This window comes from Aythya marila (genome assembly GCF_965140915.1).
Source record: "Aythya marila genome assembly, chromosome: 8".
NCBI classification, from domain to species: Eukaryota; Metazoa; Chordata; class Aves; order Anseriformes; family Anatidae; genus Aythya; species Aythya marila.
The window spans coordinates 16,643,332-16,670,112 of record NC_139049.1 but is presented as its reverse complement, the minus strand read 5'-3'; the positions used below and the strand labels follow the sequence as shown (position 1 = coordinate 16,670,112).

The window sequence follows — 26,781 nt, the reverse complement described above, 5'->3', positions numbered from 1 at the left end:
GAGAACCTCAGGAAGATGATTTAAATTTTGTTCTTGAAACTTAACCCATTATTTAATGATTTTCCTTAAGTTGCTATCATTTGTGTCTTAAGTCTCTCTTCTCTTGAAGAGATGGAAACATGAAACTTTGTTAAAGGACCATTTTAATTTTCAAAATAATGCAATGTTAGTATAGTTGTTTTTTTTTTATATTTATTTTTGTTCTCTACTTCCTAACTTATACCAGTTAGCCAGAGACAAACTATGTATTTATGAGTTGGGAGAAAAATTTCATCAGTTTTAACTCTTTGTCTTTATCAAGTTAGTTCAAATATGACCCCACAATACATAAGCCATTTCACAAACTAATATCTAAATCTGAATTTTTTCCTTTTCAAATTGTATGTGTAGATTTCATATAAAATGAGCATCTGTGAGAAAGTGTGTGCCATTCAACAAAAGCTTATTTTTGTTTTGGGGGGCAAACTCCTTTCCTGAACTCTGTCTTTGTTTCTGCATTTTACCGTATGTTACAACAAATTTGATAGTTAACCTAGATTCCTTCAAAACTGATGTTCACCTATACTGGAATCCTGTACAGAAGAGGGAATGTATTCTCAAACTTTTGATTAAACTACTTTAACAAATATTTTTTAAAAATCCTTATAAGTTTAAGTGCAGAAGGAAAAAGAATGTGGGTCTGCTGTAAAGTAGCATTCAGTACCATCTTCTGTTTTGCAGGCTAGCAGCCAGCACTAATATTAAAGTGTTCTTTCTGAAGTGTTTCTTCTTGATGGGAGTAACTCAGTGACACCGGCAGGGCAGCAGCTGCCACACGCATGGGAATTGGTTTCTTTAACTCCAATTTGAGTCTTGAACCAGATGACCTTGGGTACGAAAGAAAGACAAGGGAGATGCAAGTGCTATAAGTGGCCTCCCATTTTTGCAACTCTTTCCTTTCTATAGTAGATAATACTGCCTATGGACTTGAAAGTAAGATTTTCAGTTCTTCAGCCTTTTCATTTCTGCCTTCCTGTCTGTTGCATTTACTTGAATTAATTTACTGTCAGTTTAAAGTTTGTGCAGTTGTTCAAATAAGCACACTTTAAACTGAACTACTGGCATCTAGCACATAGTATTATCTGCAGATTTCAGTCCCTAATTTCTGTCTTGCACTTTGCTAACCATATATGTTGAAAACGTCAGATGTTCTAATTACTTTTATGAGTTTTTCCATTGTTATAAATTAAGCTGTCTACTGTCCCAAAGTATTTAAGTGTTTCTTTATTGCAATGAATATACTTGAAGCTTAGTACATAGTCAAGTATGTGTGCTGGAGGTTCCTACCAAACTGAAGTAGAGCAGCAAGAACCCTATCAGTGGCATGTACTGATACACTGGGGACAGTTGCCCTTCCTCCCTTATGGCTGGCAGAAGAAAGAGTGGGCTGGTGTGGTTCTGGCACATTCAGGAAATGGGGAGAACCTGTGCACTAAAGCACTGGCTGTACCCCAGAATATTTATTTAACATCTGTTTATTGCATCCTGTCTAGGTAAAGCAGTGGGAAGGGTGTGAAAAAGAAACCAGTAGTGTTAAGAGAGGTCAGAAAAATGTACGGTTGAGAGGGTGACAGCGTGAGCTAAATAGCATATGTTATTTCAGATGATGGTATAGACAGATTGAGACCAATGTTTATTTCTGTCTCTTTTTTTTATTATTATTACTATTGGGACTAATCTTTATTTTTCTCACGTGTCTTAACATCTTGACATCTTTATTAGAATCCTTGAGAGAGCCTCGGTGCATGCCCATGCTCCCCCTTCTTTCAAATACAGCTGGGAGATGCAGCCTCCTGAAACCATGTGTTGAGTCAGAATATGCTGCTCTGATGGAGTAGAAGTCATCTTCCTGATGGTATTTCAGTCAAAAGTTAGTTTGTATATTTCTGTCTGCTAACGAAGGCACGCTTCAAATTAGATAGCTCATTATAGGGAAATACAGACTCGGGGGAACGCAGCAGGTTAAATTTCAACCATAAATAGATTTCTTCCTTTAGCTTGAAGGCCTTCTTGAAGGTTTTGCTGAATGTCAAATCTAGTCTTCATAGCTCCTGGTTGTTAATAAGCATAATATTCCCCTACTGTTCAACAAAATTTATATACTACAGTTTGGATTTTTAACTGAAGGTTTTCTTGGGATGATAACTAAAATGTTTCTGAACTGGAATGATGTGGAAATACTTAAAAAGTTATGAGCATGTCAAAATTTGTTAGACCAGAATATTGGCAAGTAATATGCCTAGAACATTAAAACAAAAAAAAGAAGTGTGAAAACTACTTTGTATATATGCCCTGTAAAATAGGATGAGTCTTTAATATTTAAAAAGAGGTGAATTTAGGGTGAAAAGAAGTTAAATATCATATGAATGGATTCTTGAACATGATTGATGCTGGAAAGCACACACAAATGTATGCATGTTAGCGTCCAGTCTGAAAAAGGAAGTACATTGAAGTCACTAGCAAGTATACCTCATTGTGGGCTTTCTGAATACTAGACGGTGTAAAGACAATATATAATTTCTCAAGCTTAATGCAGTTGTAAGGTGATTATTTTTTTGGGGGGGGGACATCATTACTTTAACTCAGTTTTATAGCATACCCAGGAAGATTCACTTTTATGGGCACGCGTATACATGTTGTTGTTTTATGCTGTTTTATAACTGTTATGTTAGAGGTCTCCTTGGTGCATTGGTTATTTGGAAACTGGTGCGTCCCGTTTTCATTTTAGCTGATATTGGGACTTGGTAACGAGCTGATGGAAGAGCCGTACACAAGTGTATATGCAAAGTGAAGAACAGCTTGTTTGAGAGACAATTTGGATTACTGTGCTGTAGGTCAGTAGGGGATCAGGGCTCCTAAAAACTACAGAAAATGTAGAAAGCTTTAAAAACAAAACCCATAAGCAGATTTGTTTTTGAAATGTAAATGTATTAAGACTTTGTGTAGTCCACATAATCAGTAAGTGAATTCACCTGCCTCTCACAGCTTTTGCATATGAAGCAGTGGTCAGAAATTTTTCTTCTTGCTTTTATTGTAGGTTATGAGAGGCTTCTGGTTCTTCATGACTTCTGTAATACCTAGGGAATTCTTACATACAAACTGGATATTAGGAGCTAGTGAGAAATTTCATACCATGTTTCAAAGGTCAGAGAAAGAAGAAGATTGCAAAAACACTATTCAAATGTATCACAGCGTACATCAGTGATGCTCTGTAGAAGTCTCAGACAAATGGGGATGTGAAGTAATGCTTCTATAAATAACTCACGGCTCATCCATAAACTTACTGGAAAGGCATGGAATGAGATGCCTGCATCTCTGCAAATGGAATTTTGGGTGTGGCAACAATACTTAATCCTGATCCCGAAACGTGAGGGGTTTTGGTTTGTGTGTGTTTTGTTTGTTTCTTTTCCCACTGACCACCTGAAAAGATGAGGAAAGGATTTAAGGAGGCTTTTCCATCTTTCTTTTAGTGCTGGAGATTAACAGCAGTAGCTCTTTTAGCTGGTTGGAGTGGAGGGTGTGAGCTTTCTCTTAACTTACTTCAGAGATAATAGCTAAAACTGCTGTGACTGAGTTTCCTACAGCATAGTTTCTTGGTACAAATCAAAGTATATGTGCCATTCCTGTTTCAAAATAAGAAAAAAAGAGATTCAGCTACCAAGCTGAGGAACCCACAGGTTGCGGTGAAAGCACTGCTAAGCATCCTAGAAAGCAAAAAAATCTGGTCCCTTCACCAAGATCTTCTATATAGCCACCTGGCTTGTTGCCTCCTAAACAGATGTTAGTATTATCTCTGATATGTATTGCTGCATTTATAATGTACAAAATAGTTGGCCGCTAAACATGATGGCTCAATTAGAGTGGAATGTAGGCTCTCAGCTCTTCCATTAGTTTTGCAATGGCTAAAAATAGCTCTGCTAAAATATAGAGAAGTTAAATGGACTAACATATCAGTTGTCAGTGCTGGAAGCTGGAATTGCCAGAAACAAAGGTGTTGTTTTTTTTTCCAATCACAGTTACCAGTGTCCTGACATTTCTATGTGTTACTGAGAAATTCCTGTTTATTAGCTGGGGATTTCTTTTACATCATTTCAGTGACAAAATTTTTAACCTGCACTGAAAATACAGAGAAAAATTGTACTGACTTCTGTAGTAAGGCATTACAGATAGCATTCTTCTCCAGCAGTTTAGTTGGGATGTGGAACACTTCTACGTACCGCAACTTACAAGACATGTTAACAGTTGATATTGTAATTTGTGGGTGGGCAGAATGGTCAGAGTGTTGAATTATCTGAGCTAGATAATAATACATTTTAATTAAATAATAACTACAATTATTTAATTAATTTTTACCATAATACAAGAAAACCACCTTACAAATGGGACTAGGCCTGCTTGTCATTAAGTACTAATAACTGGGGTTTTGATTTTTTTTTTGCTTTTATACTGTGCTATTTTGATATTTCTGCTTAGTGATTAAAACCTCACAAGTAAAAATTTAAGCATGCATGTTTATCTTAATGCTAACATTCCAGCCACTGAAAATGGGTGGTTGCAATGGTAACTTTGCATTAAGGTGAGTATATGCTTTGGATGCGTGCCCAAGTGTATAACCTTTGTACAGTGTACATTGTATTTGAGGAGGAGTTACCAAAGTCATAAGGCATGATTATGACTCATGTCTATTAACTGACCTTTTCACCCTTCAAAATCTCTTCCACCAAGTAAAATATCATATCCTGTAGCTTGTATGATATAGTATTACTATTTTTTCTTAACAACTTGACCTATATATATAATGTTACTTGGCTTTGAATGTTAGACAAAATTAGATAAATATTTTTCTCTGAAACATCAATAAGAGTATTTATATTGGGGTGAAGTAAAACAATTATTAACTTTCTGTAGCAGCAGGAATGCTTTATCTTAGGTGTTTATTTCAACACCTACTTCAACAGATACTTGCCTGTAGTAATTGCCCATTTGGGGAATGGGGAGAGTGGTTATCTTTTGTGGACAGGTTACTAGCTTCTGTATTACATGAACTTAGAGGCAAATTCTCTGTACAACATCCGCATTAACTTAGTTTCATATCAAATAGTTCTGTTACATCAGAATTGTATTTGAACTTAAAGCATTTCAGAGCAGTAAAATAACTGCTTGCACCAAACCTGAGCTTCATGTAACTACAGGGAAATCAATCATGTCAAATTGAGACAAATCCAGTGATAAGAATTTCTCTCAAATAACTTTTCATCTCTAACAGTTGTTCAGAACGCATATTAATTTCTGAAAGAAATAGATACCATACACACCTGTATGTTGTATTTGTCTGGCAAAAATACTAAAATACAGACCTTATTTTAGAAGTCCATATAGTATATATTCAATAAATAATTCCAAGCCACTAGGATGAAGACGTGTTTTTTATCTATATCTATATATAAAACAGAAATTACAGATGGTCTCATGAAGAAAGCAATGACTCCCTGTTTATCTGAAAGTGGTTTTTTGTTTTTTGTTTGTTTGTTTTTTTTTTTAAAAAAAAAAAACTAACCCTCTTTCAGTGATTACTTTTACTATTAGTTTTAAAATGGAAAAATATCTTTTCAAAGTAGCCTCACTGTCACACACGCAGAAATGTTGATTTCTCTGCCACTTACCAGTCTTTAGTTTATCTGTGAAATATATATTAATATATTTTTACCATATTCTGTCAGAAAATAAGATTATATTTTTCAGTTTAAATTTGGAAAATGCAAGATGCATGGAATTCATGTGTTGTCCATAGGAGATATGATATGCATGTAAGCCCATTTTTGCTTCCCAGTCCAGTATGTGAAATATCCAGCTGTAGTTCAGAATCTGCGACGAAGGGACTTCTTTTCTTCTTAAAATGCATATGCTTGTTTGAGCTTGCTTCTCTTTCATTTATCAAACTGTCATTTAATCCACCTGCTTTTCCTCATCTTTTAAACCAGAGTGTGTGCATTTATCGAATTATCAATACATGCTATGATAATGTTACAGGAATTAGATGAAAACTCATTATTTCAATGTTTTTACTGAATGCATCTGTGCGAGGCTGCATTTCAGGGGGAATTACTTCAGTCTCCTGGGTACAATTCTATGGTAAATAATTATTGGAGATGCTTCCAGCATACAGTATGGCATTAACAGTTCATAAAGTCATTTTCCCTTTATCTTGGAAGAACTAGTTTATATTTTTGGCATTTAATAGAGCTTCTAGTAGTGTGTGGTCTGTTTGAAACCATATTAGGTATGTTAAATGTAATTTTCCGCTGAATGTGTTCAGCTTCTTTGTCTTGTTATGCTGACTCAGTTACAGTAGCACCCCTGATACCATCAGTGTTTCACGTGCACCTAAAAATGAGAAGCTAAATTAAAACTAAGACAGCAAGGTCCCATAACAGAATGGAGGAATGACATTATTACAGGCTCAATTTCATAACCTGACCTTGTTCCTGGACACACGTAATGAAAGCTGTGACAGCAGGCTGTATTCATTGTATCCGAAGTTTGTGCCATTTCTGCCCTCCATCTGACAGTAGGCAGGGTAAGGTTCAGTTCCATTCTGCCAGGCTCCTTGGCACTTCTTTGTTGGGAGCTGCAAGTTACAGACAGAAGTTGGAAAGCTGCTGGAGTATCTGTACCGTGCCTGTTGGCAGAATTTGCAGTCATGTTTCTTGGACAGTGTGGCCATCTGCTGATTTCAGATTCAGGTGCTCACTGTTCGTGCTGTACCAGAGCCTTTGTCAAGTTCTTGCTATCGTGAGGAAGGAAACTGGGGGTGGTTCTTTTAATGTCATTTCTTTGCAAGCCTTCTTGCAGGTCCTTTTAGTGTAAGGTCTCCAGGAGCTGCTGCAGTGAGAAGCAGCTGAAGGCAATGTTTTTTAAAACGTTTCCTTCCCCTGCCACAGAAAGGAAGCTCTCTTCTGCTGCTTGCTGTGATTGCCGTTGGCACGGCGCTGGCACAACTTCCAGCTCTGCAGGCGAACCTTTTGGGGAGCGTACTTCTCGAGTCAGTAAGCTTTGGCCCAGTCAGACATTGCTTGTGGCTGGCAGCCTAGGCAGTAGCAAGGAACCCTGCACAAACAATTGCTGAATGTTTAGTTTTGGTTTTGTTTTGGAGTGTTTTTCAGACATAGAAGGTAAGGAAAAAATACCACTTGAGAAGGTGGCTTTGGGAGCACCAGCAGTTGTTTCTTACCCTCTAAGTGTAGTGTTCACATGGTGAACAGCATCATAGAGAACTTTAATACCTGTCTGGGCGTGATGGTGGGGCTGAGGCAGGACTGTCGGTGCAAGCTGAGGCTGTTGGCTGCAGCCCCGCCGCTGCCAGGCTTCCCCACTGGATGTTCATGGGGGCAACATGGGAGAGGGGCAGACAGGACCTGCTGATCGAGGGCTGTCGGTGGGACATCCCTATTTGAACAAACAGGCTTTGTACATATAACATCTCTGATAGGTGCAGCCAGGCCCTCACTGTATGCACCGTGGAACTGAACTCCATTTAATGAATGTCCTACTTGAATTTATCCATGTGTAATGCAATGCACTGCAGTTATTTGTACCTTAAGCAGCCTCTTGGTACAAAGAAGAGAACTGTGACTTGGATTAAATTTAAATCCTGATTTGCGACATGTTAGCACAGCAAACTAATGCCAAAATCTATTAAGCCTTCAAGGTTTTTTTGTTCTTGACATTGGGTGAGTGCTGAGATCTTGACCACAATCACATTTGCTTCTGGGCAGGAGGAAATAGTCCCTGTAGTTCCAGTAATCCAGACAAGCCGTCACATCTGGTTTTCTGAATGACTTTAGGGGAAGGGGGGAAGGACAAGGTTTGCAATTGATTAACATTGTTCTTAAAATCAAAGACTACGGTAGTTTCAGAAATTACTCTTAGAGGGCTTCAGGGACCTTTGGCAGTTAGTTCAGAAAAACAACTCCAACCCCACCCCTCAAAAAAAGATTATTCAGAAAATTATACTAAGAGACCTAATAGTTCCAAATCTGTATTTCCAGCTCCTCAAAATGAAATGAAAAATGAATAAACATTTAGTCTTTCTGGATTATGGTAACTTTTTAAATTATACATGAGATTATTTTCATCTTTGTTTGAAATGAATATGCTTGTGTTAAACAACCAAACATTTTTGACTCTACATGTCAAACAGGATTTCTCATTCTTTCAACAGACTGTAATAGACAAAAAAAAAAAAAAAAAAGGAACCTATAATTCAAAGGTATATAAAAATGAATGGTAATACTTTTAGGAAAAATGTACTCAGTTTTACTGTGAGTTCTGATATGGCTTTTTCTTTTTTCCTGAAGGCAGATTGGGTGTATGTTAGTAGCAAGTCATCGTGAAGTGTAAATAATATTGTGCATAAGTACTCAGCAGGTGTCAAGCATTCTGTAGTTTAAGGCCCCACTTAGGTTTCTGTAAGAATTCCTACCAAAATTGAGCAATCTGAATTCTTACCCTGTCTGATATTTTCTCAGCCGAACACCGGATCACCCAGTGCCGCTGTACAGTGCTGTTAGAAGCAAGTCTTCGGCAGTTATTAATGCCCAGTATTTTAGGGTTATCTTTTCCTAAGTTGTGGCAATTTGAGGATCTCCTTTTAAATTGGAAGTCATTCAGTTTATCAGACAATCCCTTTCAGTTGCATATATTCACCTTTGTGGTAATTTCTTCTGTTCAGCGGTATCAAGTTCCATTACTGAGACAAATTCAGTTTGTCAAGGCACTTGCCTCATTCGTTATTTGGTTTAGAGTTGACCTGAGAAAAAGTGCAGGGACTTGATGGATTTTTATAAGCATTGCTGGTGTCTCTCACCACATCAGCCAAAACAGACTTTGTGTATTATTAGAAGACATGCCCAGACCACTACCCAGTATTTTCAGCAACTATACTTAAAACGTTTCCCAGGAGTACAGAAATTGAAGGCTGGCATCTAGCATTCATCTGTGCAAGTAGCTGGTCTTTGAGCCAGCAATCAAAGTGAGGTTGAGCTTTAGACCATTGCAATAGGATAGCTACGTATGTGGTTTCCTCGTCTGTTTCTCTAACACACACTTCCTCTTTTTAGAGCACTAATATCTAATTTGTGGTTCTTGATAGTTCATTGCATTAAACATAGCTTCAGTTTCATTACACACTGAAATATTTCAGAAATCTCCAGTCTGGCTCCTAAACATGTGTTTTCCCACTGCTAAGTGTGCCTTGCTGCCTGGAACTGCTTTCCCTGAAGCAGCCCAGGAGCAGGTTGTTGGGAGCAGCACGGAGCACCGCTGCCCTTTGCTGCTGCTGGTGCAAAGCAGTGGTCCTGGGCAGGTGGTATGGCACTGGGGGGGAAGGACAGTGTGCTGCCAGGGGGCCAATCCTGGGACCACCCAGTGGGGAACGGCTGCTCCCTTTTAACCAGCAGTCAGGGCATGACCAGAAGTCAAGAAAGGAAACTAAGCATCAAAAACTGGCTGCCCGTTCTTTTGTCTTAGAGCAGGTCCCGCTGCTTTAAAAATCTAACTTTGTTAGGCCAGCAGGAGTGGTTTAATCATTACTTGCCTCTTAAGAGAGGAAATGCTCTGATGTTTCACATTAAGTGATTCTGGGAGGGAGAGTAAAGGAAGTAGCCATAAAAAAAATAATAATAATAATTGATGGCTTCTTGATGTAGAAAATGTGAATGATTTTTTTCATCTTTGCACCCCTGCCTGCCTGAACAGTGCAAAGGAAAGGAGCTGGTCCCCACCCCCAGCTGATCTTTCTTTCCAATTACTGAATTTTCAGGCTGAGAGCACAGAACAGCTGTCTTCTGAAGGATGTGAGGCTCAGCCTGGGAGGGAATTCATCCAAATGGGGAGAAAGAGAATTTAAAAATAGAATAAAATAAAATAATTCAACTCTAACAAGAGGCTTTTGTAATAGGTTAATTCAGGTACCATCAAATAATGCTGGAGAACCCTGTGTTTTAAGTAATTTCTCGGTTTAATAGAGTTTCAGCTGGGGGGTTGGGCAGATGCCTTCCTCAAAGGAAAAAATCTTACTGTTCTTTCTCAACTCTGAGACGTTCTGCCCAGTGGTGTTCATCTTGGCATCAGCTCCATTTTGAGATGGAGCACTGCTGAGGGTGCTCATCCCTCTGGAACAAGGTCCTGTCTCCAGCCCTTGTTGCACCTCACAGCAAAACGTGTTGGAGCAGCAGTGGTGTGACTTTACTTGCAGAACGCCCTCTTGCTCTGTTCAGTGTTGCTGAGTCTGTGCTTTCCTCCTCTGAAGCCTGTTTGCTTCCCAGTGACCTTTGTGCCCAGTGAGATGTCTAGATAACTAGGTGACAGGATGCTTTCAGTTCAAAAGTGCTGTTAACTCAGGATGACAAGACAGTGTCATCCATGGTTTTGCTTGGGGTTTTCTTGTAGTAGCTCTAAAAAGTTTACGGTCTTGTAGCATAGCAAGCTTGTTGGACTTTGCTTAAAACACTGCATCCCGAGGCATTGGCAGCCACGTGGTGGTGGTGTCTGTGTATACGGATATAGAGAGATAAGCGATATTATATATGGATATGTATAAATACTTAGTTCCTTATAAAATTTTGTAACAACATTGAAATAGCATCAGCTCATAAAGCTTGTTGAAAGTCGTTGCTGTGGGATCAGCTCAAATGCACAGACTGTGACCTGCTACCTGTGTCCGCATCCATGCTGCTGGTGTCTCTGAAGCATGTTAAAGCTTTAAAGCTTCTGCATCCTGAAACTCCAAGTCTAGGAACAGAGGGTGTGCTGAGACTGCTCAAACTGAGGAAAACTTTATCTTAGGTACTAGAAATCTGGAATGCAAATGATGAATGTGAAGAGTGAATTGAATTGAAGACTTGCTAGAGACACTAAGCATCTGGAACAGGGGCTGCATAAACCTCTTCACTGAAGAGCATAACCTCTTTAACAGGTGGGATGTGGGGCCAAAGAGGGATTAAAAACCTGCCCTGTAACAAAATATCTTATTGTTCAATAGATAAACAATTAACTCAAGTCACTTTGGGAAACCCTAGTCTAGAATATTTGTGAATTATTTATATTTTAATTACATTGTTCTGTTTGAGAAGTGCACGTTCTTGGCATATTCTTAGCATACTTTAGGTGCTATTATGGGAAAAAGGTTTTTAGTTTTGTCTTACATTTACCTTTCTTTCTGTGAGCTTTGAAAAGTGGGATATCATGCTTTGAAGGCAGTAAGATGATAAGTTTATATCTAGGATTCTTGCAGAGCAAGTGTAAACTGTCATGACTTAAAAATACGGTTTTCGTATTTACAAACAGTTTTGATTCTGGTTTGTAAAGGCTAAATAGTGGTATGCTAATCTTTAATCTTTTTTGTTTATTTTACATCCCTAAGTTTTTATCTGTTAGAGCAAACAGGGAAATCAGAGATAGCAATCTAATTTGGATGTATTCATTTAAACACCAACACATTATGTAACAATTGCTATACACATTTATTTTCAGTTTCAGTTGTTTCTCAACATGCACCGTTCAACATGTGGTTGTTGGTTTTCTTTGTGATTGATGCAAACCTTTGTACTAGTTGCTAATTGCTATTGATTATTCTAAAAAATAATCTCCATATGACTATATATGGAAGCAATGTCACGTATTTCCCAGTACAGCTATTAATAGCCTCTCTACATATGCATAATAAATTATTTATTTTAATCTGCACTGACAAAAGTGTACTTGCAAGAATCACGAGTGCCCTTTAAATATATATTTGCATGATTTTTTTCCTTTTGCATGTCTCGCTCGGTTTGTCATTTCTAAATGGCTTGTTTGTTGTCTCTTTCACAAATAGACAAATCTCGTGGCAAGGTGGTGATTCCAGCTACTTTTAATAGTTAAGAATCTTTCAATTACTAACTTTGTATTAAAAGTGACAGCTGTAGATGGAAATGTCTTAATAACAGGGGGTCTAAAGATGAGTTAGTGAACTTCTATAACTATGCTTACAGATTAGTAGATTGGATCTTACTTACAGAAGGCATTATCAGTGGAATGTGCGCAGATCTAAATATTTTGACTAGCATTATCTGTTGACATGCATGGCCGAGGCAGAACCTTCACGACCTTCATTTCCCCAGATTATTACAAAAGCAAACCCTGAAGTACATAACACAAAGCTGCAAGGGGTTCCTTATGGCTGTTAGTCATAGAACCAGAACCTCAGAGCTTTCCCACTTCTTTCATTTTTTGAAATGAATCTATCAGTGCTTGAAGTCACTGAATACTGTTCTGACTTTTTATCAACATACAAATGTGACTTTTATAATGATGACTTTTATAAATATTTCATAATTATTCATGTGGGGTTTTTTTGTTTGGGATGGGTTTTTCTTTGTTTTTTTGTTTTTTTTTTTTTTTTGAAGAAAGATGCATGTCTGTAGTCTAAAAAAATACAAATAGCTGTAAACTATATCTAGAGATCATGTGTTCTGGGACCTCATTACAGTTTATTATACTGATGCTATTCTTTTTGAATTCCTTTCCAAATGGTGGTATTTCTGGCAGCAAGTAGTGATGACAAATAATTTACACCAAAAACTTTTCTAATTATCCCTTCATATACCTCACTGTCTGTCCAAGTATCTAGGCGATTTCTTTATCGTGTCTAGGAAAATCTACAGGAATTTTGGTCTTTCAGTTAGTGAGCTTGCAGATCAGGCCACGTGTACACTAAATACATCCTGAATCGACAGTGGATCACATTCAGAGTTCAGGAGAGAGACACGCTGATCATCACTCGCTTAGCTAGCCTTCACTATGGCTGTGGGTGGGACCTAGTGTCTGCTTGTTGTACAGACTCTGTGTAGAAGACGACACACAGGAAGAATTACTACGTGTCGTTGTCTTGGTGTAGGTTCTATAATCACGCTCTTCGTACTTGTGAGGCACAAGCATGACCTCCAGCGGTACCGGGCACTTCATTCCCTATTCCCTTATTACAGCAACTCCCACTCATCATTGGATTTATTATTATTGATATTATTTCAGCCTAGTTTGCCTGCACAAAGAAAAGAAGTTGTTTTTTTTTTTAATTATTTTTTTTAAGTGAAAGGCTTTATTTGAGTGTTTAAAGAAAAAGCTTAGCAAGCTTACTTTCAAGTAACATCTTGATACATCTTTATTGTCTATAAAGATGCCAGTACTTAAACATTTGTAAGCATCATGAAAGTTTTTTTTTCCTTTTTCCTTTTTTTACTAAAGAAATACATTCTAATGAACATATAGAAATTCATCGTAGTTAATAATTGTTAGAATTTAGTCTTAATTCCTATATCCATCTGCTCTATTAAAACACACAATTAAATCTAGAAAGTTACAAATGTGAGTCATTAGCTCTGAGGCATATAAATGCCAGGCAGGCAGCCACGACAAATCCAGAAGTATTTAAATCTCTTGCTGTTAAAAATAGGCACAGTAAAGATGTCACTAAATTTAAAATAAATCTGGTGTAAAATGTAACTCCAGTTAACGTGTAATGTCTTTTGATAATGTTGCTTTAGGGCAACATGAATGGAGACCCATGGTCAATAAATGGTCTTAACAAAGTGAGCATTTAATATACAGAGGCCAAAAGTCTAGTCACTTCAATTTTTCAGCATGTGTTGTCAAGTAACCACATTTTCTGGTAGTTATATTAATGTTTTTCTTTCTAGGGGGATGCCAAGAGTCTTCTAGTCTCTGAGAATCTGAGCACTGGCCAAAAGTTGGACTTTTCAGATACAATGGTACAGCAGAAGCTGGATGAAATAAAGGACCAAATCAAACGGGAAATAAGGAAGGAACTTAAAATCAAGGAGGGAGCTGAGAACCTCAGGAAGGTCACAACGGATAAAAAGAACTTGGCATATGTGGACAACATATTGAAAAAATCAAATAAGAAGTTAGAAGACTTGCATCATAAGTTACAGGAGTTAAACGCACACATTGTTGTAACGGATCCAGAAGATGTTACAGGTACTGTATGTCACAGTGAAATTGTTTTTTCTTAGCTTAGATAAACTGTAGCCCATTTCACTTGAAAAAGCTGCTCGGGGAATAAGCGAATCTGGGAATAAGCAAATAAGGTGGAGAGTTTGTTCACCAATGTGTGCTTATTTATTTTGACTCACACAGAAATGTCTAGTCTCTTTCAGTTTTATATATTTTTTGGGGGGAGCAGTGTTCACAGGCTATTTGATGGTGCTCTAAAGACTAACTTAACCTGTGCTAGTTCTTCACTTTGGCTATTACCATATTAAAATATTTTCTCAATCTTTCTCTTATTTTCTAGTAGCTTTTCGCTATGTAAGAGCAAATTTTGGTGTGAAATAACCACTGTGGGGTTGCCATTTTTCAAATATTTTTACAGTTGTTTTAATTAGTATTTTCTGTGGCTTGATGATGGCTTGATATTAATTTTGAATAGACATGGTTTTTTACATACCAGTCCTGGTGTTTTAAGATGGAATGTTGTAAAAGTAAACAGTCCTTTTTTAAGTTTTACGGAATGACTTAGGAGGTGTTGCCAGCCTGCTGATTTCACATTACACAGACTCTTCTTGGCAAAAAGTTAATAAATGTACACATGCCATTGAAGGCGTTTGTAAAGTGAATGCCGAGCCTTAAGAAGCTTGTGCAATAGAGTTAATAGACTGCATGATCATTATTTTTGAAGTAAGCTTGGATACAGTGAGAAATTAGGAAAGTATTGGCACATAGTATCAGGAATTCATATAATCTGGCCCTGTGACATGCTACAGAAGTGTTGAAGTGTCTATGGTAGACTTGCACAGTGTTCTCTGCATTTGTTGCTTTTGAGGTTTGAGAGAGACAATACAGGGGGGAATGGAACTAGTGAGGCAGAGTAGTTGCTGCAGCATGAGATAGGAATACAGATAACATGCTTCATAGATAGCCACGTGTTGTTTTTTCTTAGTGGACATGAAGCATTCAGTTTCATATTGGCTAAGGTTTATGAAAGTCATCTTTGGTGTTGAGAGTAGTGGGGCTTTTAAGATAACAGGAAAAAGGGAGAAGAAATAAAATTGGGTTCAATTTCTGTAGAAACAAATATAAAAGTCTGTATGGATATAAATGTGTCAAGTCACTGTAGTAGTGGAATTTGAAAAGTAGATGGCACAGGATGATGGCACATTAGAGCGCCCCTTTCAGTGCAGCATTTAAAAATTTTCCCCAATGAGTTAATCAGCAATATTGTCCATGTACATGGCTCAGGAAATACAATAGACCCTAAGAAAGCACTTAGTTTTAAAGAGATTGAGGTCTTTGGGTGCAAATAAATAATTAAACGATGCTGTTCAGAGCTGCAGTACATGGCTGAAAAAGCTGGCAGTGCCCATGGCTTTTGGGAAAACAGCAGCAGCCAGGCTCGGCAAGCCTTGTGCTCAACAACCAGAGCCTTCGTGAAGGGCTTATGGAAGAGATCAAAGCTGATAATCTTATGTGCTTCTAAGTGCTTTTGATGCATACTAAGCCCCTTAATACTATATTTTAACTTTTATTCTGTTCAAAGCATTGTTGGCAGAAAGCCTTTACAACCTTAATTATTAAAATGTGCCCTGAGAAAAGTACATTATTTCTTTAATACTTCAATTATTGCAGGTTACAAATTTATTAAAAAGAAACTTAAAACTTTGTGGAGATCTTTATATTAATTATTTAGTATCAGATCAGGTATTCCTATATAAGACCCATTTTAATACAATATACTTCACAACCTACTTTAAAAATACATGTATATCTTTTTCAGATCAATGATCTAAAACCTCCAAAGTAGAAATGATTGAGCTTTTGTGTGCCGTTTGCTTTATAATTTAATTGCCTGTCTCCTTCTTCATTCATGGTCACTAATTCATGGGGGAGGTATGCTATCACTAAACATTTGATCTAATTTCAAACTAATGTCTGCATGTCATCTAGGTGATATTCTGATTTTAATACTGAAGTACTAGTTTTGACTTGAGATATTAGTGAGATAGGCCCTTGTAAAATAAGTTTAGTAGCGTAAGATTTATGATACACATGCAGAGTTGGCTTAAGTATAAAATATTTACACAATATTCAACAAATACACAGAGATATGGCCCTAAACATCCCTATCATCTGTCAGTACAGCTCTGTGGAGAGGTCACAGCTTTCTGTCTGGTAATTCTTGCTTTTCCTCCAGAGTGATACAGTGAATTTAATAACTGTTTATTGCTGAATATGTGAGTTTCCCAAGTATAAGCGAATTATTTCCAGAGGTTAGCTCTATTTTGAGTTACAGCTTTTCACTTTAGCTTGTATTTGACCTTTTTCTGATTCAGTTAAAATCTTTTTTAAAAGATAAGGACGTATATGGGAAACTTCTAGACTGTGCAAAGCATAAATACTGAAAATAAGGTAAAAAGGGTTCAAGAACTCTGGGAGTCAAAGCTTGTATTGTCTTTATATAGTTATGATTTTGTGTGTGTGTGTGTGTGGCCCTGGGTTTTCCTAGTCTTCTGCATTATGTTAGGTAGGTTATGGAGGGCTCTAAATAGTGAGGTCAGGACTGAAATCCATTGATAAATAACACTGAGAATGCCTGTAAGATGATGATCCTTTTGACCTGTCAGGCCTGACCTTTGAAGATTCTTGGACTGTTTCAGTTGTTTTCAATGAAAATTAGTGGCAGCTTGGAAAAGTCATTTATTCTTTTCCAGCTCCAGTGTTTGAAAAGTAGGTGTGAACACGTTTGTGAAGTACTCCAGATTTAGAGCTGGGAAGTGTTAGACAAGCTATTGTGACTCTTAATGTTGCTTAGGGTATCAGGCGGTGGCTTACATTACTTTTTTTTCTTTTTTTGTAGTCCGACTATTTTGTAATCAGTACAGTGTTACCAACGTATGTTAAAACCATTAAATGTAATCTTAAATCTGCTGTAGAAAAATGTGTTAATATCAGCCCATTTCAAGTAAGTTAAGATATTTTGATGGTAGCTTGCCCAGAATTGAAAGCTTCCCATGTCCTAATGCCATAGGAAATTATTTTCACAACCACTTGAATTGGTACTGTACTTTTTGTTTAAAGTTCAATATGCCAAAAAGCTATATTACTGAATGTGAGGATAGACTTTGCAGCTGATGTATGATTCAGAAACAACTATGACCATAATGTAGGTTTACATTCCATTATGGGGTTGTTGGTAAATCTAGATATGTTTTAGAAGTGAGTCTTTGTACCCAGGCCTGTCCTTATCATGCAGTGCATTAGTCATACTAGGATGCAGGGCTTTAGAATTTGTAGGTCACCACTTAAAAGGGAAGCAGAGTGCAACAATAACAAAGTAGGACAAGCCTAGTGACCACTACTGCTGAGTATCTGCAACTTATTTGAATATATAACATGGGGATGATTACTTCACACTAGACATGAAGGCATTTCATATCCTGAAAATGTACTTCTACAGAGTAGTATGGATTAAATTGATATTATTTTCATATGTCTAAAAAATAACAGTAGAGACTGGGCTTTTGAATATGATTCAATGAGGTATAAGGTTGAACTAGCTAACCTGCAGCAAGTCCACGACTGAATTAGGCATATAGTTGCTATGCGAGTTATATAACATGTATTATACTTATATGTGTATATACCTACGTATTTATGTAGATATGTAAAAATTGAGAAATGAATTTGGTCCATAGAACTAAAGTAAAGGGAGGTGAGATGATAGAAAGCTTTGAGGGAATGGAGGAGACTGGATATAACATGCATAAAATAAAATCAAAATGACTGAAGTTCATTCTTCTTTCATTCTCATATCTCTTAAACTGTCCATAACATATTTGGCTGAAGAGGTAGGTCACAAAGAAAATACATTCTCAGGTTGAAGAATATGAGTAGCTAACAGAAGAGAGACTTTTTTTTTTTTTTTTTTTTTTTTTTTAAATCCAAAAAGCCCATATAAAAGACCAGTTCTTGAAAATTGATGAGGTAGCAAGCAAGTTGGTCAGGGTAGTGACTTACTTAGACAGAAGATGCTACCTACAATGCTGGTATCCATAGAAATGTCATGGTAATTCCTGGAAACCTTAATGTGGGATAATGTTCTTGAAGGAGTGTGAGTCAATCAGCTGTTGCTTTCTCAGTTGTTAAAATTTGCTGTTACCCAATCAAAATTCAGTTTGACTTCAGCAGTTTTCAGGTCAGTGCTAATGTTCTCTGTGTGTATACGTCATCTTGGACTTACAGACAGCTTAGTTCAAGTGCTGTTGAAACCATGTGACTCCCTGAGACATGCCTGTTTTGTGTTTTGTTTTTTTTTTTGGTGGTTTGCTTGTTTGTTTGTTTTTCCCTAGCAATGCCTGAATGCATCACAGGTATTTCTGTTGGTTAAGACACTACAATTAAGAGTCCTCAAATAAATTAAAATTAACTATTTACCAACTTGCTGCTAATTGAATAGCATAGCAGCGTGGGAACCAAAACTCAGTTACATGGGATCCAGGATTTCACTCTGAGCTTATCAAGTAAAAATCGTGTACCTACCATGTGGGGAAGAGTCCCTAGAGAAATGAGAAGCAGTCTAGAAAAAATACAGTTGTCACTACTCTAACAAATATAGTTTAGATGGGAATGTTGGTAAAAGGCAATTTAGAAGCAAGGAGTATATGCTAGTAAGCAGTATGCATAGACCCAGTCAAACTGAAGAGGTTTTAAGAAGAACAAGATAAACATTTCAAACTGAGAACTGCCATTATCCTGATGCAGTCCAGACACTTAAAAAAAAAAAAAAAAAAAAAAAAATCCATTAAGCATATTAAGCATCACTTTTAAGTTAAGTCTTATAAGTATATGTCCATGAAAACAGGATATCACAGGTGCTAGGGACATAGCATCACTGCTCTTCCAGCAGCCTGGATGTGCATTACCAGGCTGCAAAAAAAACATTAGTGTTAAGCAACAATATTCATAGCTGTTCAGCAAAAGTAACCTAGTTATATGAAATGAAGTCTAGTTCACTTGAAATACATGTTACTTCATTTCATATTCACAGTGTCAAGCAGAAAATGCCTAGGGGCACTAATCCATAGCCCAGCAAAGCTATTACTGTTTTATACAAAGTTAGACTTGAATGTCACATCCAAAGTGACTGGTCCTATACTGTTCTTACTGACCAACAAGCTTGGCAAACTAAAGGATCTGTCATTTTCCCTAGTCCCTACATACCTGCTAGTGTGAAGTATCAATTTGCTGTAAGTACTTAACTCTCGTTGAACTTTTAAGCATGTACATAAAATCCCATTGCTTGCGCTTAACCTGGATGAATGTATTGCTTGTTTGTATTAGGATGATGACTAAATGTCTCCAGATGAGATTCAAGACCCTCTGTATGGTGATTTACACAAATAGATAATCGCTTTGGTATGGCTAGTTATCTCTTACAACCGAAGCAGACATACAAAGAGAGGGGAACAGATGTAGCTTGTAGTGCTGCTGCTAAGATTGTCAACACTTTCCATAATAGGACCAGTTAGACTGGCTGACTTAAACTTTAATCTGAATTCAGCCTCAGGCTGTTTATTGTAATGGGGTCGGGGAGGTGGAGGGGGGGGGGGAGAGGAGGAGTCACTTGGAAGCCATTTCTGAAAAATTATAGTAAATAAATTTACAAATAAATATATTTTTCCATATTCAGGAGTTTGGTGAGCAGCTATTATGTCTGCAAGTGTATTTAAAAAAAAAAAAGTTTTCTTTGCTGCTGGTTACTAACAAAACATTCAGTAGCTCCATTTAAAGTAAATGGTAGAGGGGAATTTAGGTCCACAAGTGCAGACCCACTCTTTAGATGACCCAGGTAAGTGATGTGGTTAGACCTTCACAGTGCAGACAGGCAAAGGGAGATAATAACAGCTGCATGGACAGCCTGAATCGTGGTATCTCTAATTAGTGCTTGACTTGCAACTGGGTGTTGTTTTAATGCAAAGGAAGAGTGCTGGTTTGCATCTTTAAAAGCTATGAAAACAGACTTCAGGAGCACCACAATCTTCCACATGCATCATCAGAGGACTGGGATCTTTAAATGGCGGAGGCCTGCATCATAAATCTAAAGTTGGTAAATATTCATTTACACAATTAATTTACTTTATAAGGAGACCTGACACTGTGACTTTCAAGTTTCATGTTTGTTTTAATTTTGAACAGATTATTAGGTGAGGATTAGTTAAATGTGAAGACATAAATGGGGGAAAAGTGTGTTGTTAATCTTTGTTTTATTAATAACAGATTTAAGCTAAATCTGTGCAAGTGCAGTGTTTCACAAACCAAGCCAAAATGTAGAGAGGAAGAATGAGAAAACAGACGCAGAATAGCATAGGCGGGTGTTTCTTTAAAACATTTGGAGTTTTTTGTACTACCTTTAAGTAGTGAGGGTGCAGGAAGAGTCTTAAAGTAGCTTGAACTGAAGAGTGAATTAACAGTAGAGGAAATTAAAAGTTCTCCTTACATGAAATCAGTGTTCAGCCTTGTCAAAGACTGCAATTTAAAAGAAGGAAATTACATGGCAAACTTGAAAGTAAAATGTATTAAATCTCAAAAATTAGTTATTAGAAGCTTCTGTAGGAGAAATATGAAATGGCAGATAAGACACCCCCATCCCCCTGATAACTCACCATTAATAATTTGTAAGTTATTGGTGCAATGCCTGTGTTTTCTAATAATTGAGGATTTCAGGAACTTGATCCATTATCCTAGTTTTAATTCAAAGAAAATTAATTAAAATTTAAAAAGACCATACTGTTGATGTCAGATAAATATTATCTTCCAGGACACCAACTAATGTCCTTTGTCTGTAGAGAAGGTATTCTCTCAATTGCTAGGGTAAAAGAAATCATCAACAACAACAACAAAAAAAACATTACTGTAGTTGGACATAATTTATCCTCTTTTTGTAAAAGTTTGAAGGAGATGCCATTGGGGCTGTTAGGGAAGATAATCAGCTATAGCTGAAAGGCTGATTTTGTTGGAAATTACAGAATAGTTAACCACTAGGAAACAGTCTGGTGACCATGTATTCTCAGTTCATTAACAGTTCATGATGCAGAAGCTGAATACGAACCAGTGATTAATAGATTTTTCTGGAGGACAGTAGCAAAGTTAAGGATTTTGAGTATGCAATTTGATTGAAAGCTAGCTTGCATTCTGTTTAATCCAGCAAGATGGAGATCCATCAGCAAGATGGATAGTCTCAAACAAAAAAAAACCTTCTTCCCGCAAATCATAGCCATTCAATTAACTGCCTGTATATCCAATTACCCTGTGATTTGGTTAGGATTGCAGAGCAAAAATCGTTCAGTCCTATGTCTGCATCCTTTAAGGAAAGGAAAATACATTATTCTTAATTCTGTCATAAACTCCGTCTGCAGTGGTGCTAGCTGAAATAATACATTCAAATCAATGAGGAAATGAATCTTTATTTAGGCTGTGTTTACTGGTAATGAATATCATTGTCCAAGTTGGTTTGTTATATATTTCAAATCAGGAGTGTAAGAAAGGTCAATGGTAAACTGAATCTTTAAGTGACATGAGACATGGCAGAAGAAATAAATGTGTGAACGAAGAGCAGACCTCACAGCCAGGCTGCCTGCATTACTGCTCCCGGAAGTGATTCATGGGAACTGGGACGGGTGTGGGAGTCGCTCTGCCTTCGCCAGGCTTTTTGTGCTAAGGCGCATTTGCAAAGTAGCTCAGGACAGGACGGTCAGTCTTAAGTGTGATGTTCCAGCTTTGTTTAATCTATAACTTAATAGAATAGATGCGTTTTTGTTGGCTTTTTCTTTTGTTTTGAGCAGTGGTGGTGGTGGTTTTGTTTGTTTTTTTTCTTTTTTTCCTTGCTGCACACATTACATATTGCATTTAATTCACAGATTGTCCTAGGACTCCTGATACTCCAAATAGCGATCCTCGTTTTTCTACTAACAACAGATTGATGGCCTTAAAGAAGCAATTGGATATAGAACTGAAGGTAAAACAAGGAGCAGAAAATATGATACAGATGTACTCAAATGGCTCTTCAAAGGTAAGGCTTTGGAACGCTTAAGGAACATGAAAATAATTGTGGATTTTCATATTGCTGTGGTGTGAACATACAATGTATAAACTGTATGCAGTGTTGGTGTTTTAGGGTTGGTTTATTCTTTGTTGTTAAGTAGCACTGTAAAGTCAGCTACAAATTGTTACACTGTTTTTGTTGTCCTTTGATACCCACTCAGGATGCTTGTTAAATGTGGTTGTTTTTATCAATTTGTCCACATGCAGTTCAACTTAAGTAATAAATCCGGCTTACTAAATTTAGTACCTCTAGTAATCTTTGATCATGTGTGATTTACAAAGCAGCAAAGCTCAGTATGACATGGCATGGTGGCTGATGCTTTTTCTAGCTCAACTGAAAAACGATCCATTAATTTAAAGCTGTAATGTGCATGACAATTACATAAAAGGTGGCACTGCCAAATATGCTTCTGAAATGGATGTCTAGTTTTAGTTGGCAGTAAAAAGACTTGTACCAAAAATCCCTTGTAATAAGAAATGCATAATATTCAGATAGAGTTATTATAATCACCATTAGAACACAGATGCATAAAATACTTTGTTGAAATACACTTTCCCTCTCCCTTTTTTTTTTTTTTTTTTTTTTTTTTATAACAGAAGAGGGTATTCTAGAAGTAGTATCTGATAGCATCAAACTGAAACTATGAGTTCTCCAAGGGGCGGGGAAGAATACAGGGAAGGGGCTTGCTAACTCCTAAATGGATCTGACTTGTTACACAGTCTGACCTAGGTAATAAAATTCATCAGACACTAAAAGAGTCCTTTAACTCCACTCTGAAAGACTAACCAAACATTTTAAATGGGGGCAGGAGGGAGAGACGTACTTTCTGAGTATGAGGGAGTCACGGTTCTCAAATGAGTAAAACTGTATATATGTTGAGGGGGTCCCTACTTACAGACCCTTCTGTCTTCATTAGTTACTCATTACCTTTTCTTTCCATTTACTTTTATTAGATCTTTAAAGAGATGAATTGCATCCTCAAACTAAGGGGGAAAAACAAACATAGGTATAGCAAATAATACATAGAGGCTTGGTTAGCTATTTCTGTCCAGAAGACAGCAAATACAATTGAGACATTTGAAGTTCTTAACTGGCAGGCCCAACACGTCGCTGAGTCAGTGAACATACTCAAAAGAAATCTTTAATTAGAAGAGCAGACATCTGTAAATTGTATTGCTACCAGCTGTTAATTGATACTAACCAAAAAGTATTGGCAAGGAACTTCATGTTTCTGGATGAATTTCTGCCAGGGACTGGCGGAGAGGCAGATGACCTGCCTGCTTGTACCTTTCAAAAACCACAGGCACTGCTGTGCTCACTCCCCGAAAAATCATTTTAGACTAGATGGATCATAAGTACCATCAAGTTCATTCTGTCCCAGCAGCACTTCTGAGCCAGCTGGTATGCTGGTAGCCTTAGCTGAAAGTGACCTGTCACCTACTAGCCTGGGGCAGGTGGAAGAAATAATCTGGAGTGCACCTTATGACTAATGGCCTGGGAATGCTGTCCTTGCACTGCAGTCCCCAGATCCTGGAAACCCTGGAGTCTGCATTCTCTGGGGCAGTATACTTAACATCAGGTACGCTTAAAAATAATAATCAGCTGATCCAGATGGATCAGAAGTCATACATGCATTATATCCCTAATAAGCCCTCAGTACGTAACCTTATAACATCCTGAAAAAACTTAACTAAACACTCAGGCTATAATATTAGACATCGTTAGCAAGCTTTGATCAGACTAGGTAGAAGAGATAAATTCTAGCTTGCTTTATGATTGAGGTATGTAATTAAAATTCTTGATTGAATCTGGTACTTGCAATTGGTAAATGTTTAACTTACCAATGTAACAGGCACTGTCAGTTCTTCTGTGCAAAGAAGATGCCTTGAAATATTTTTTTTTTTCAGGCCCCAACTGAAAGAGCTGCTAAGTATAACACATCCGTTCTGATGATGTGGATAGGATTTTCTTGTGTAGGGATATCTCTATAATCCTGAATTACCTCCATTTTACACATTGAAGTTGCCCCGAGCAAGCAAATCAATTTGAGTGACAGGATGTGGGAGGTGATCAAGTGCAGCAAGATGAAAAATAAGATAAAAATGAAAATGAAGACACAGGCAAGAAATGCTTAGAGTATGTGTGCATCGGAATGATGCACAAATAAGGCTTAAAACAGTATTCCAGAGTTCTTTCTAATCTGTTAGTTAGATCCTATACTCTGCTGTAGGCAGTGTTTATTTCAAAAGTTGATATTTGTATTTGAGAAGCCATTGCTTTAAGAAATTCAGTGTACTGATTAAATAATTGGATAGCTAATATGGAATCCTCAGCATAAGGACTCTAAAGGCCTAAATATGAAAGCTAGCAGAGTATTATTATGAAATATTGATTAATATTAAGACCTAAAAATGAGAGTTCTTATACAACCATATGCAGTGGTGCATAATTTCTTCCAATGCAGTCAAAGCTTCTTCCCATGTATCTTGTGGTGGTGTATGTACCCTGCAGAACATAGGGTAGCTTAAAAATATCAGAGTGAGTAAAATACATCAGGTACAAGGTCATAGTGGAGCTCTGTGTAGTTAAATTGTGAGATGATTTCATATTTATAATTTTGAGATTGAAATTAAACTCAAGTGAATGAGTACAGTTACTTTTTTATGGATTCAGTCTAGCGAATGTGTTTGTTGGAAGAATTATTAGAAGAGTTCTCATCATCTTCACTGTACACTTGAGTCATCCTCCATAGCATAGAGGAGGTATTTTGCACTTAGTATCATGTTCTGTCTTTAGAATCAGCTTACAAAATATTCATCTACGCACGTGGCGTTTCTAGATCATGCCTTTTATTCAGCTTTAAACAGATACAGTCTCCATAGGAGTGGTTTGTAGTCTTTAATCAATCTGAAAATGCATCTGTCCTAACTTAATTTCCTCTAGTATCTTACTGTGGTTAGTTAAATTGGTCTGCTATACCTCATGAACTACATAGACTTAGTTCCTATTCCCTAAGCATGTGGGTTTTAAAGCTTTTGATGGGTTTTGTTACATGAAGAGTTTACAGTTTTAACTTTTTTGTTTTAATAGGACCGAAAACTTCTTGCCACAGCTCAACAGATGCTCCAAGACAGCAAGACAAAAATAGAAGTTATAAGGATGCAGATTCTTCAGGCAGTTCAGACCAATGAATTGGCTTTTGATAATGGTGATGGAGTAGAGAAGAAATATTAATCTTGTTAATGTCAAATGCCACATAGATATGTACCCATATGCACACAGAGCTATGATAAATTTCTAGTGGGAAGGTTAGACAAAACTTGCATGAACCGAAAGTAATCAGAGACCAGGCATACCAGTGTTAGGATGCTAAATGCATCAGACTTAAAGCAAAATACCTTGAAGCTTAAGGACCAGAAAAACAATTTCTCTTCATCTTCTTTATACCTTACACAGTCCAATCTTGCTTTGTGGTCTTCATTCTTGCTCTATGTATGTCTTCTTTTGTCTTGACAATAACTAGCAATTTTATTTAAAGTTTATTTAAAGTTTTTATTTAATCTTTTCACTGTCCTAAAAATAATTTCTGACACAGGTATAAAGCCTGTCATACTTGAATAGGTTGACCTTGCTTCTACTAGTGGGAACACAGTTACAGGGAAACTTTTACTATCTTTATATTAGTATTTAGGCTTGACTGAGAAATAATCACCTTCTCAAAAAAAAATATTTTTCTAAAAAGATGTCTGATTTGAAACAGGTATACTGCATTCAAAAATAGTTTTAAAATTGCTTATCTTTATTTTAAAAAAGGCAAACAAAAACTAACCTTGAGCTATAATAGCATGAGCATACTAAAAGTTGTGGGCATATTGGTACATCTCTATGTTTAGAACTTCATTTGTATGCATCTCTGAGTACTGAAGTTGTATGATGATGCTTGTAATCAGGGCCTCAATGTGTCCTAGGTACTGAAATGCTTGTGTTTGTTTTGTTTTGTGGAGTTGGCTTTGTTTCGTTTGTTTTCACGCTTATGAGGCTTCTGGCCTTTGTAATACCCCATGTTAGTACATGGATTATGCATGTCATGTGTTCAAGAGGAAAACAAAAAATCCTCAAAATGTATAGCCCCCTTTTCAACACAGACTTGCAAGAAAATTAGCAGTATGAGCAGGACAAAGTGAGCATCTATGAAGCTGTATATTGTTGTATCTGTATTACGTGTTACAGGTAGGAAGGGCTTTCAAATGCCTGTTCTAAGAACAGTAGGAACACAAACAGTAAGAGATAAATCTTTTCTAATTCTGTTTTTGAATCTTAACACCATTAGAAGTGGATATTTAAGTTCTTAACCCAAACTGTTCGGATAAGGCATTGTATGAGACCTTACATCCTCCCTGCTTGCACAACCAGATAGCCTGAGATTTAGATGTATGTGTAAGTATACATATATCAGGAATATAAGTAGCTACAGAATAGTGTGAGAGAGAAATCCTCAGAACATGATTTGGAAATGTCTAAGTCTCAAAGCCTCTTTTTTGCCAGATGAGTGATGTAAGGGAGGTTTGGCTTTATACAAAGGCATT

At 37.0% G+C, this 26,781-nt stretch overlaps 1 protein-coding gene across 3 annotated transcripts in view; it reads left to right on the top strand.

The window, feature by feature from the left end:
- PKN2 (protein kinase N2) overlaps window positions 1–26,781 on the top strand; it is a 54,441-nt gene that overhangs the window by 10,712 nt on the left and 16,948 nt on the right. For all 3 annotated transcript variants that reach the window (XR_014318037.1, XM_082766278.1, XM_082766277.1), the window contains exons 2-4: window positions 13,776–14,076; window positions 22,011–22,162; window positions 25,286–25,403. Coding sequence is in view for 2 of the 3 variants with exons in the window: in XM_082766278.1 (XP_082622404.1) it covers window positions 13,776–14,076; window positions 22,011–22,162; window positions 25,286–25,403 (571 nt within the window). In the remaining variant the exon portion in view is untranslated. The remainder of the gene's footprint in view (window positions 1–13,775; window positions 14,077–22,010; window positions 22,163–25,285; window positions 25,404–26,781) is intronic.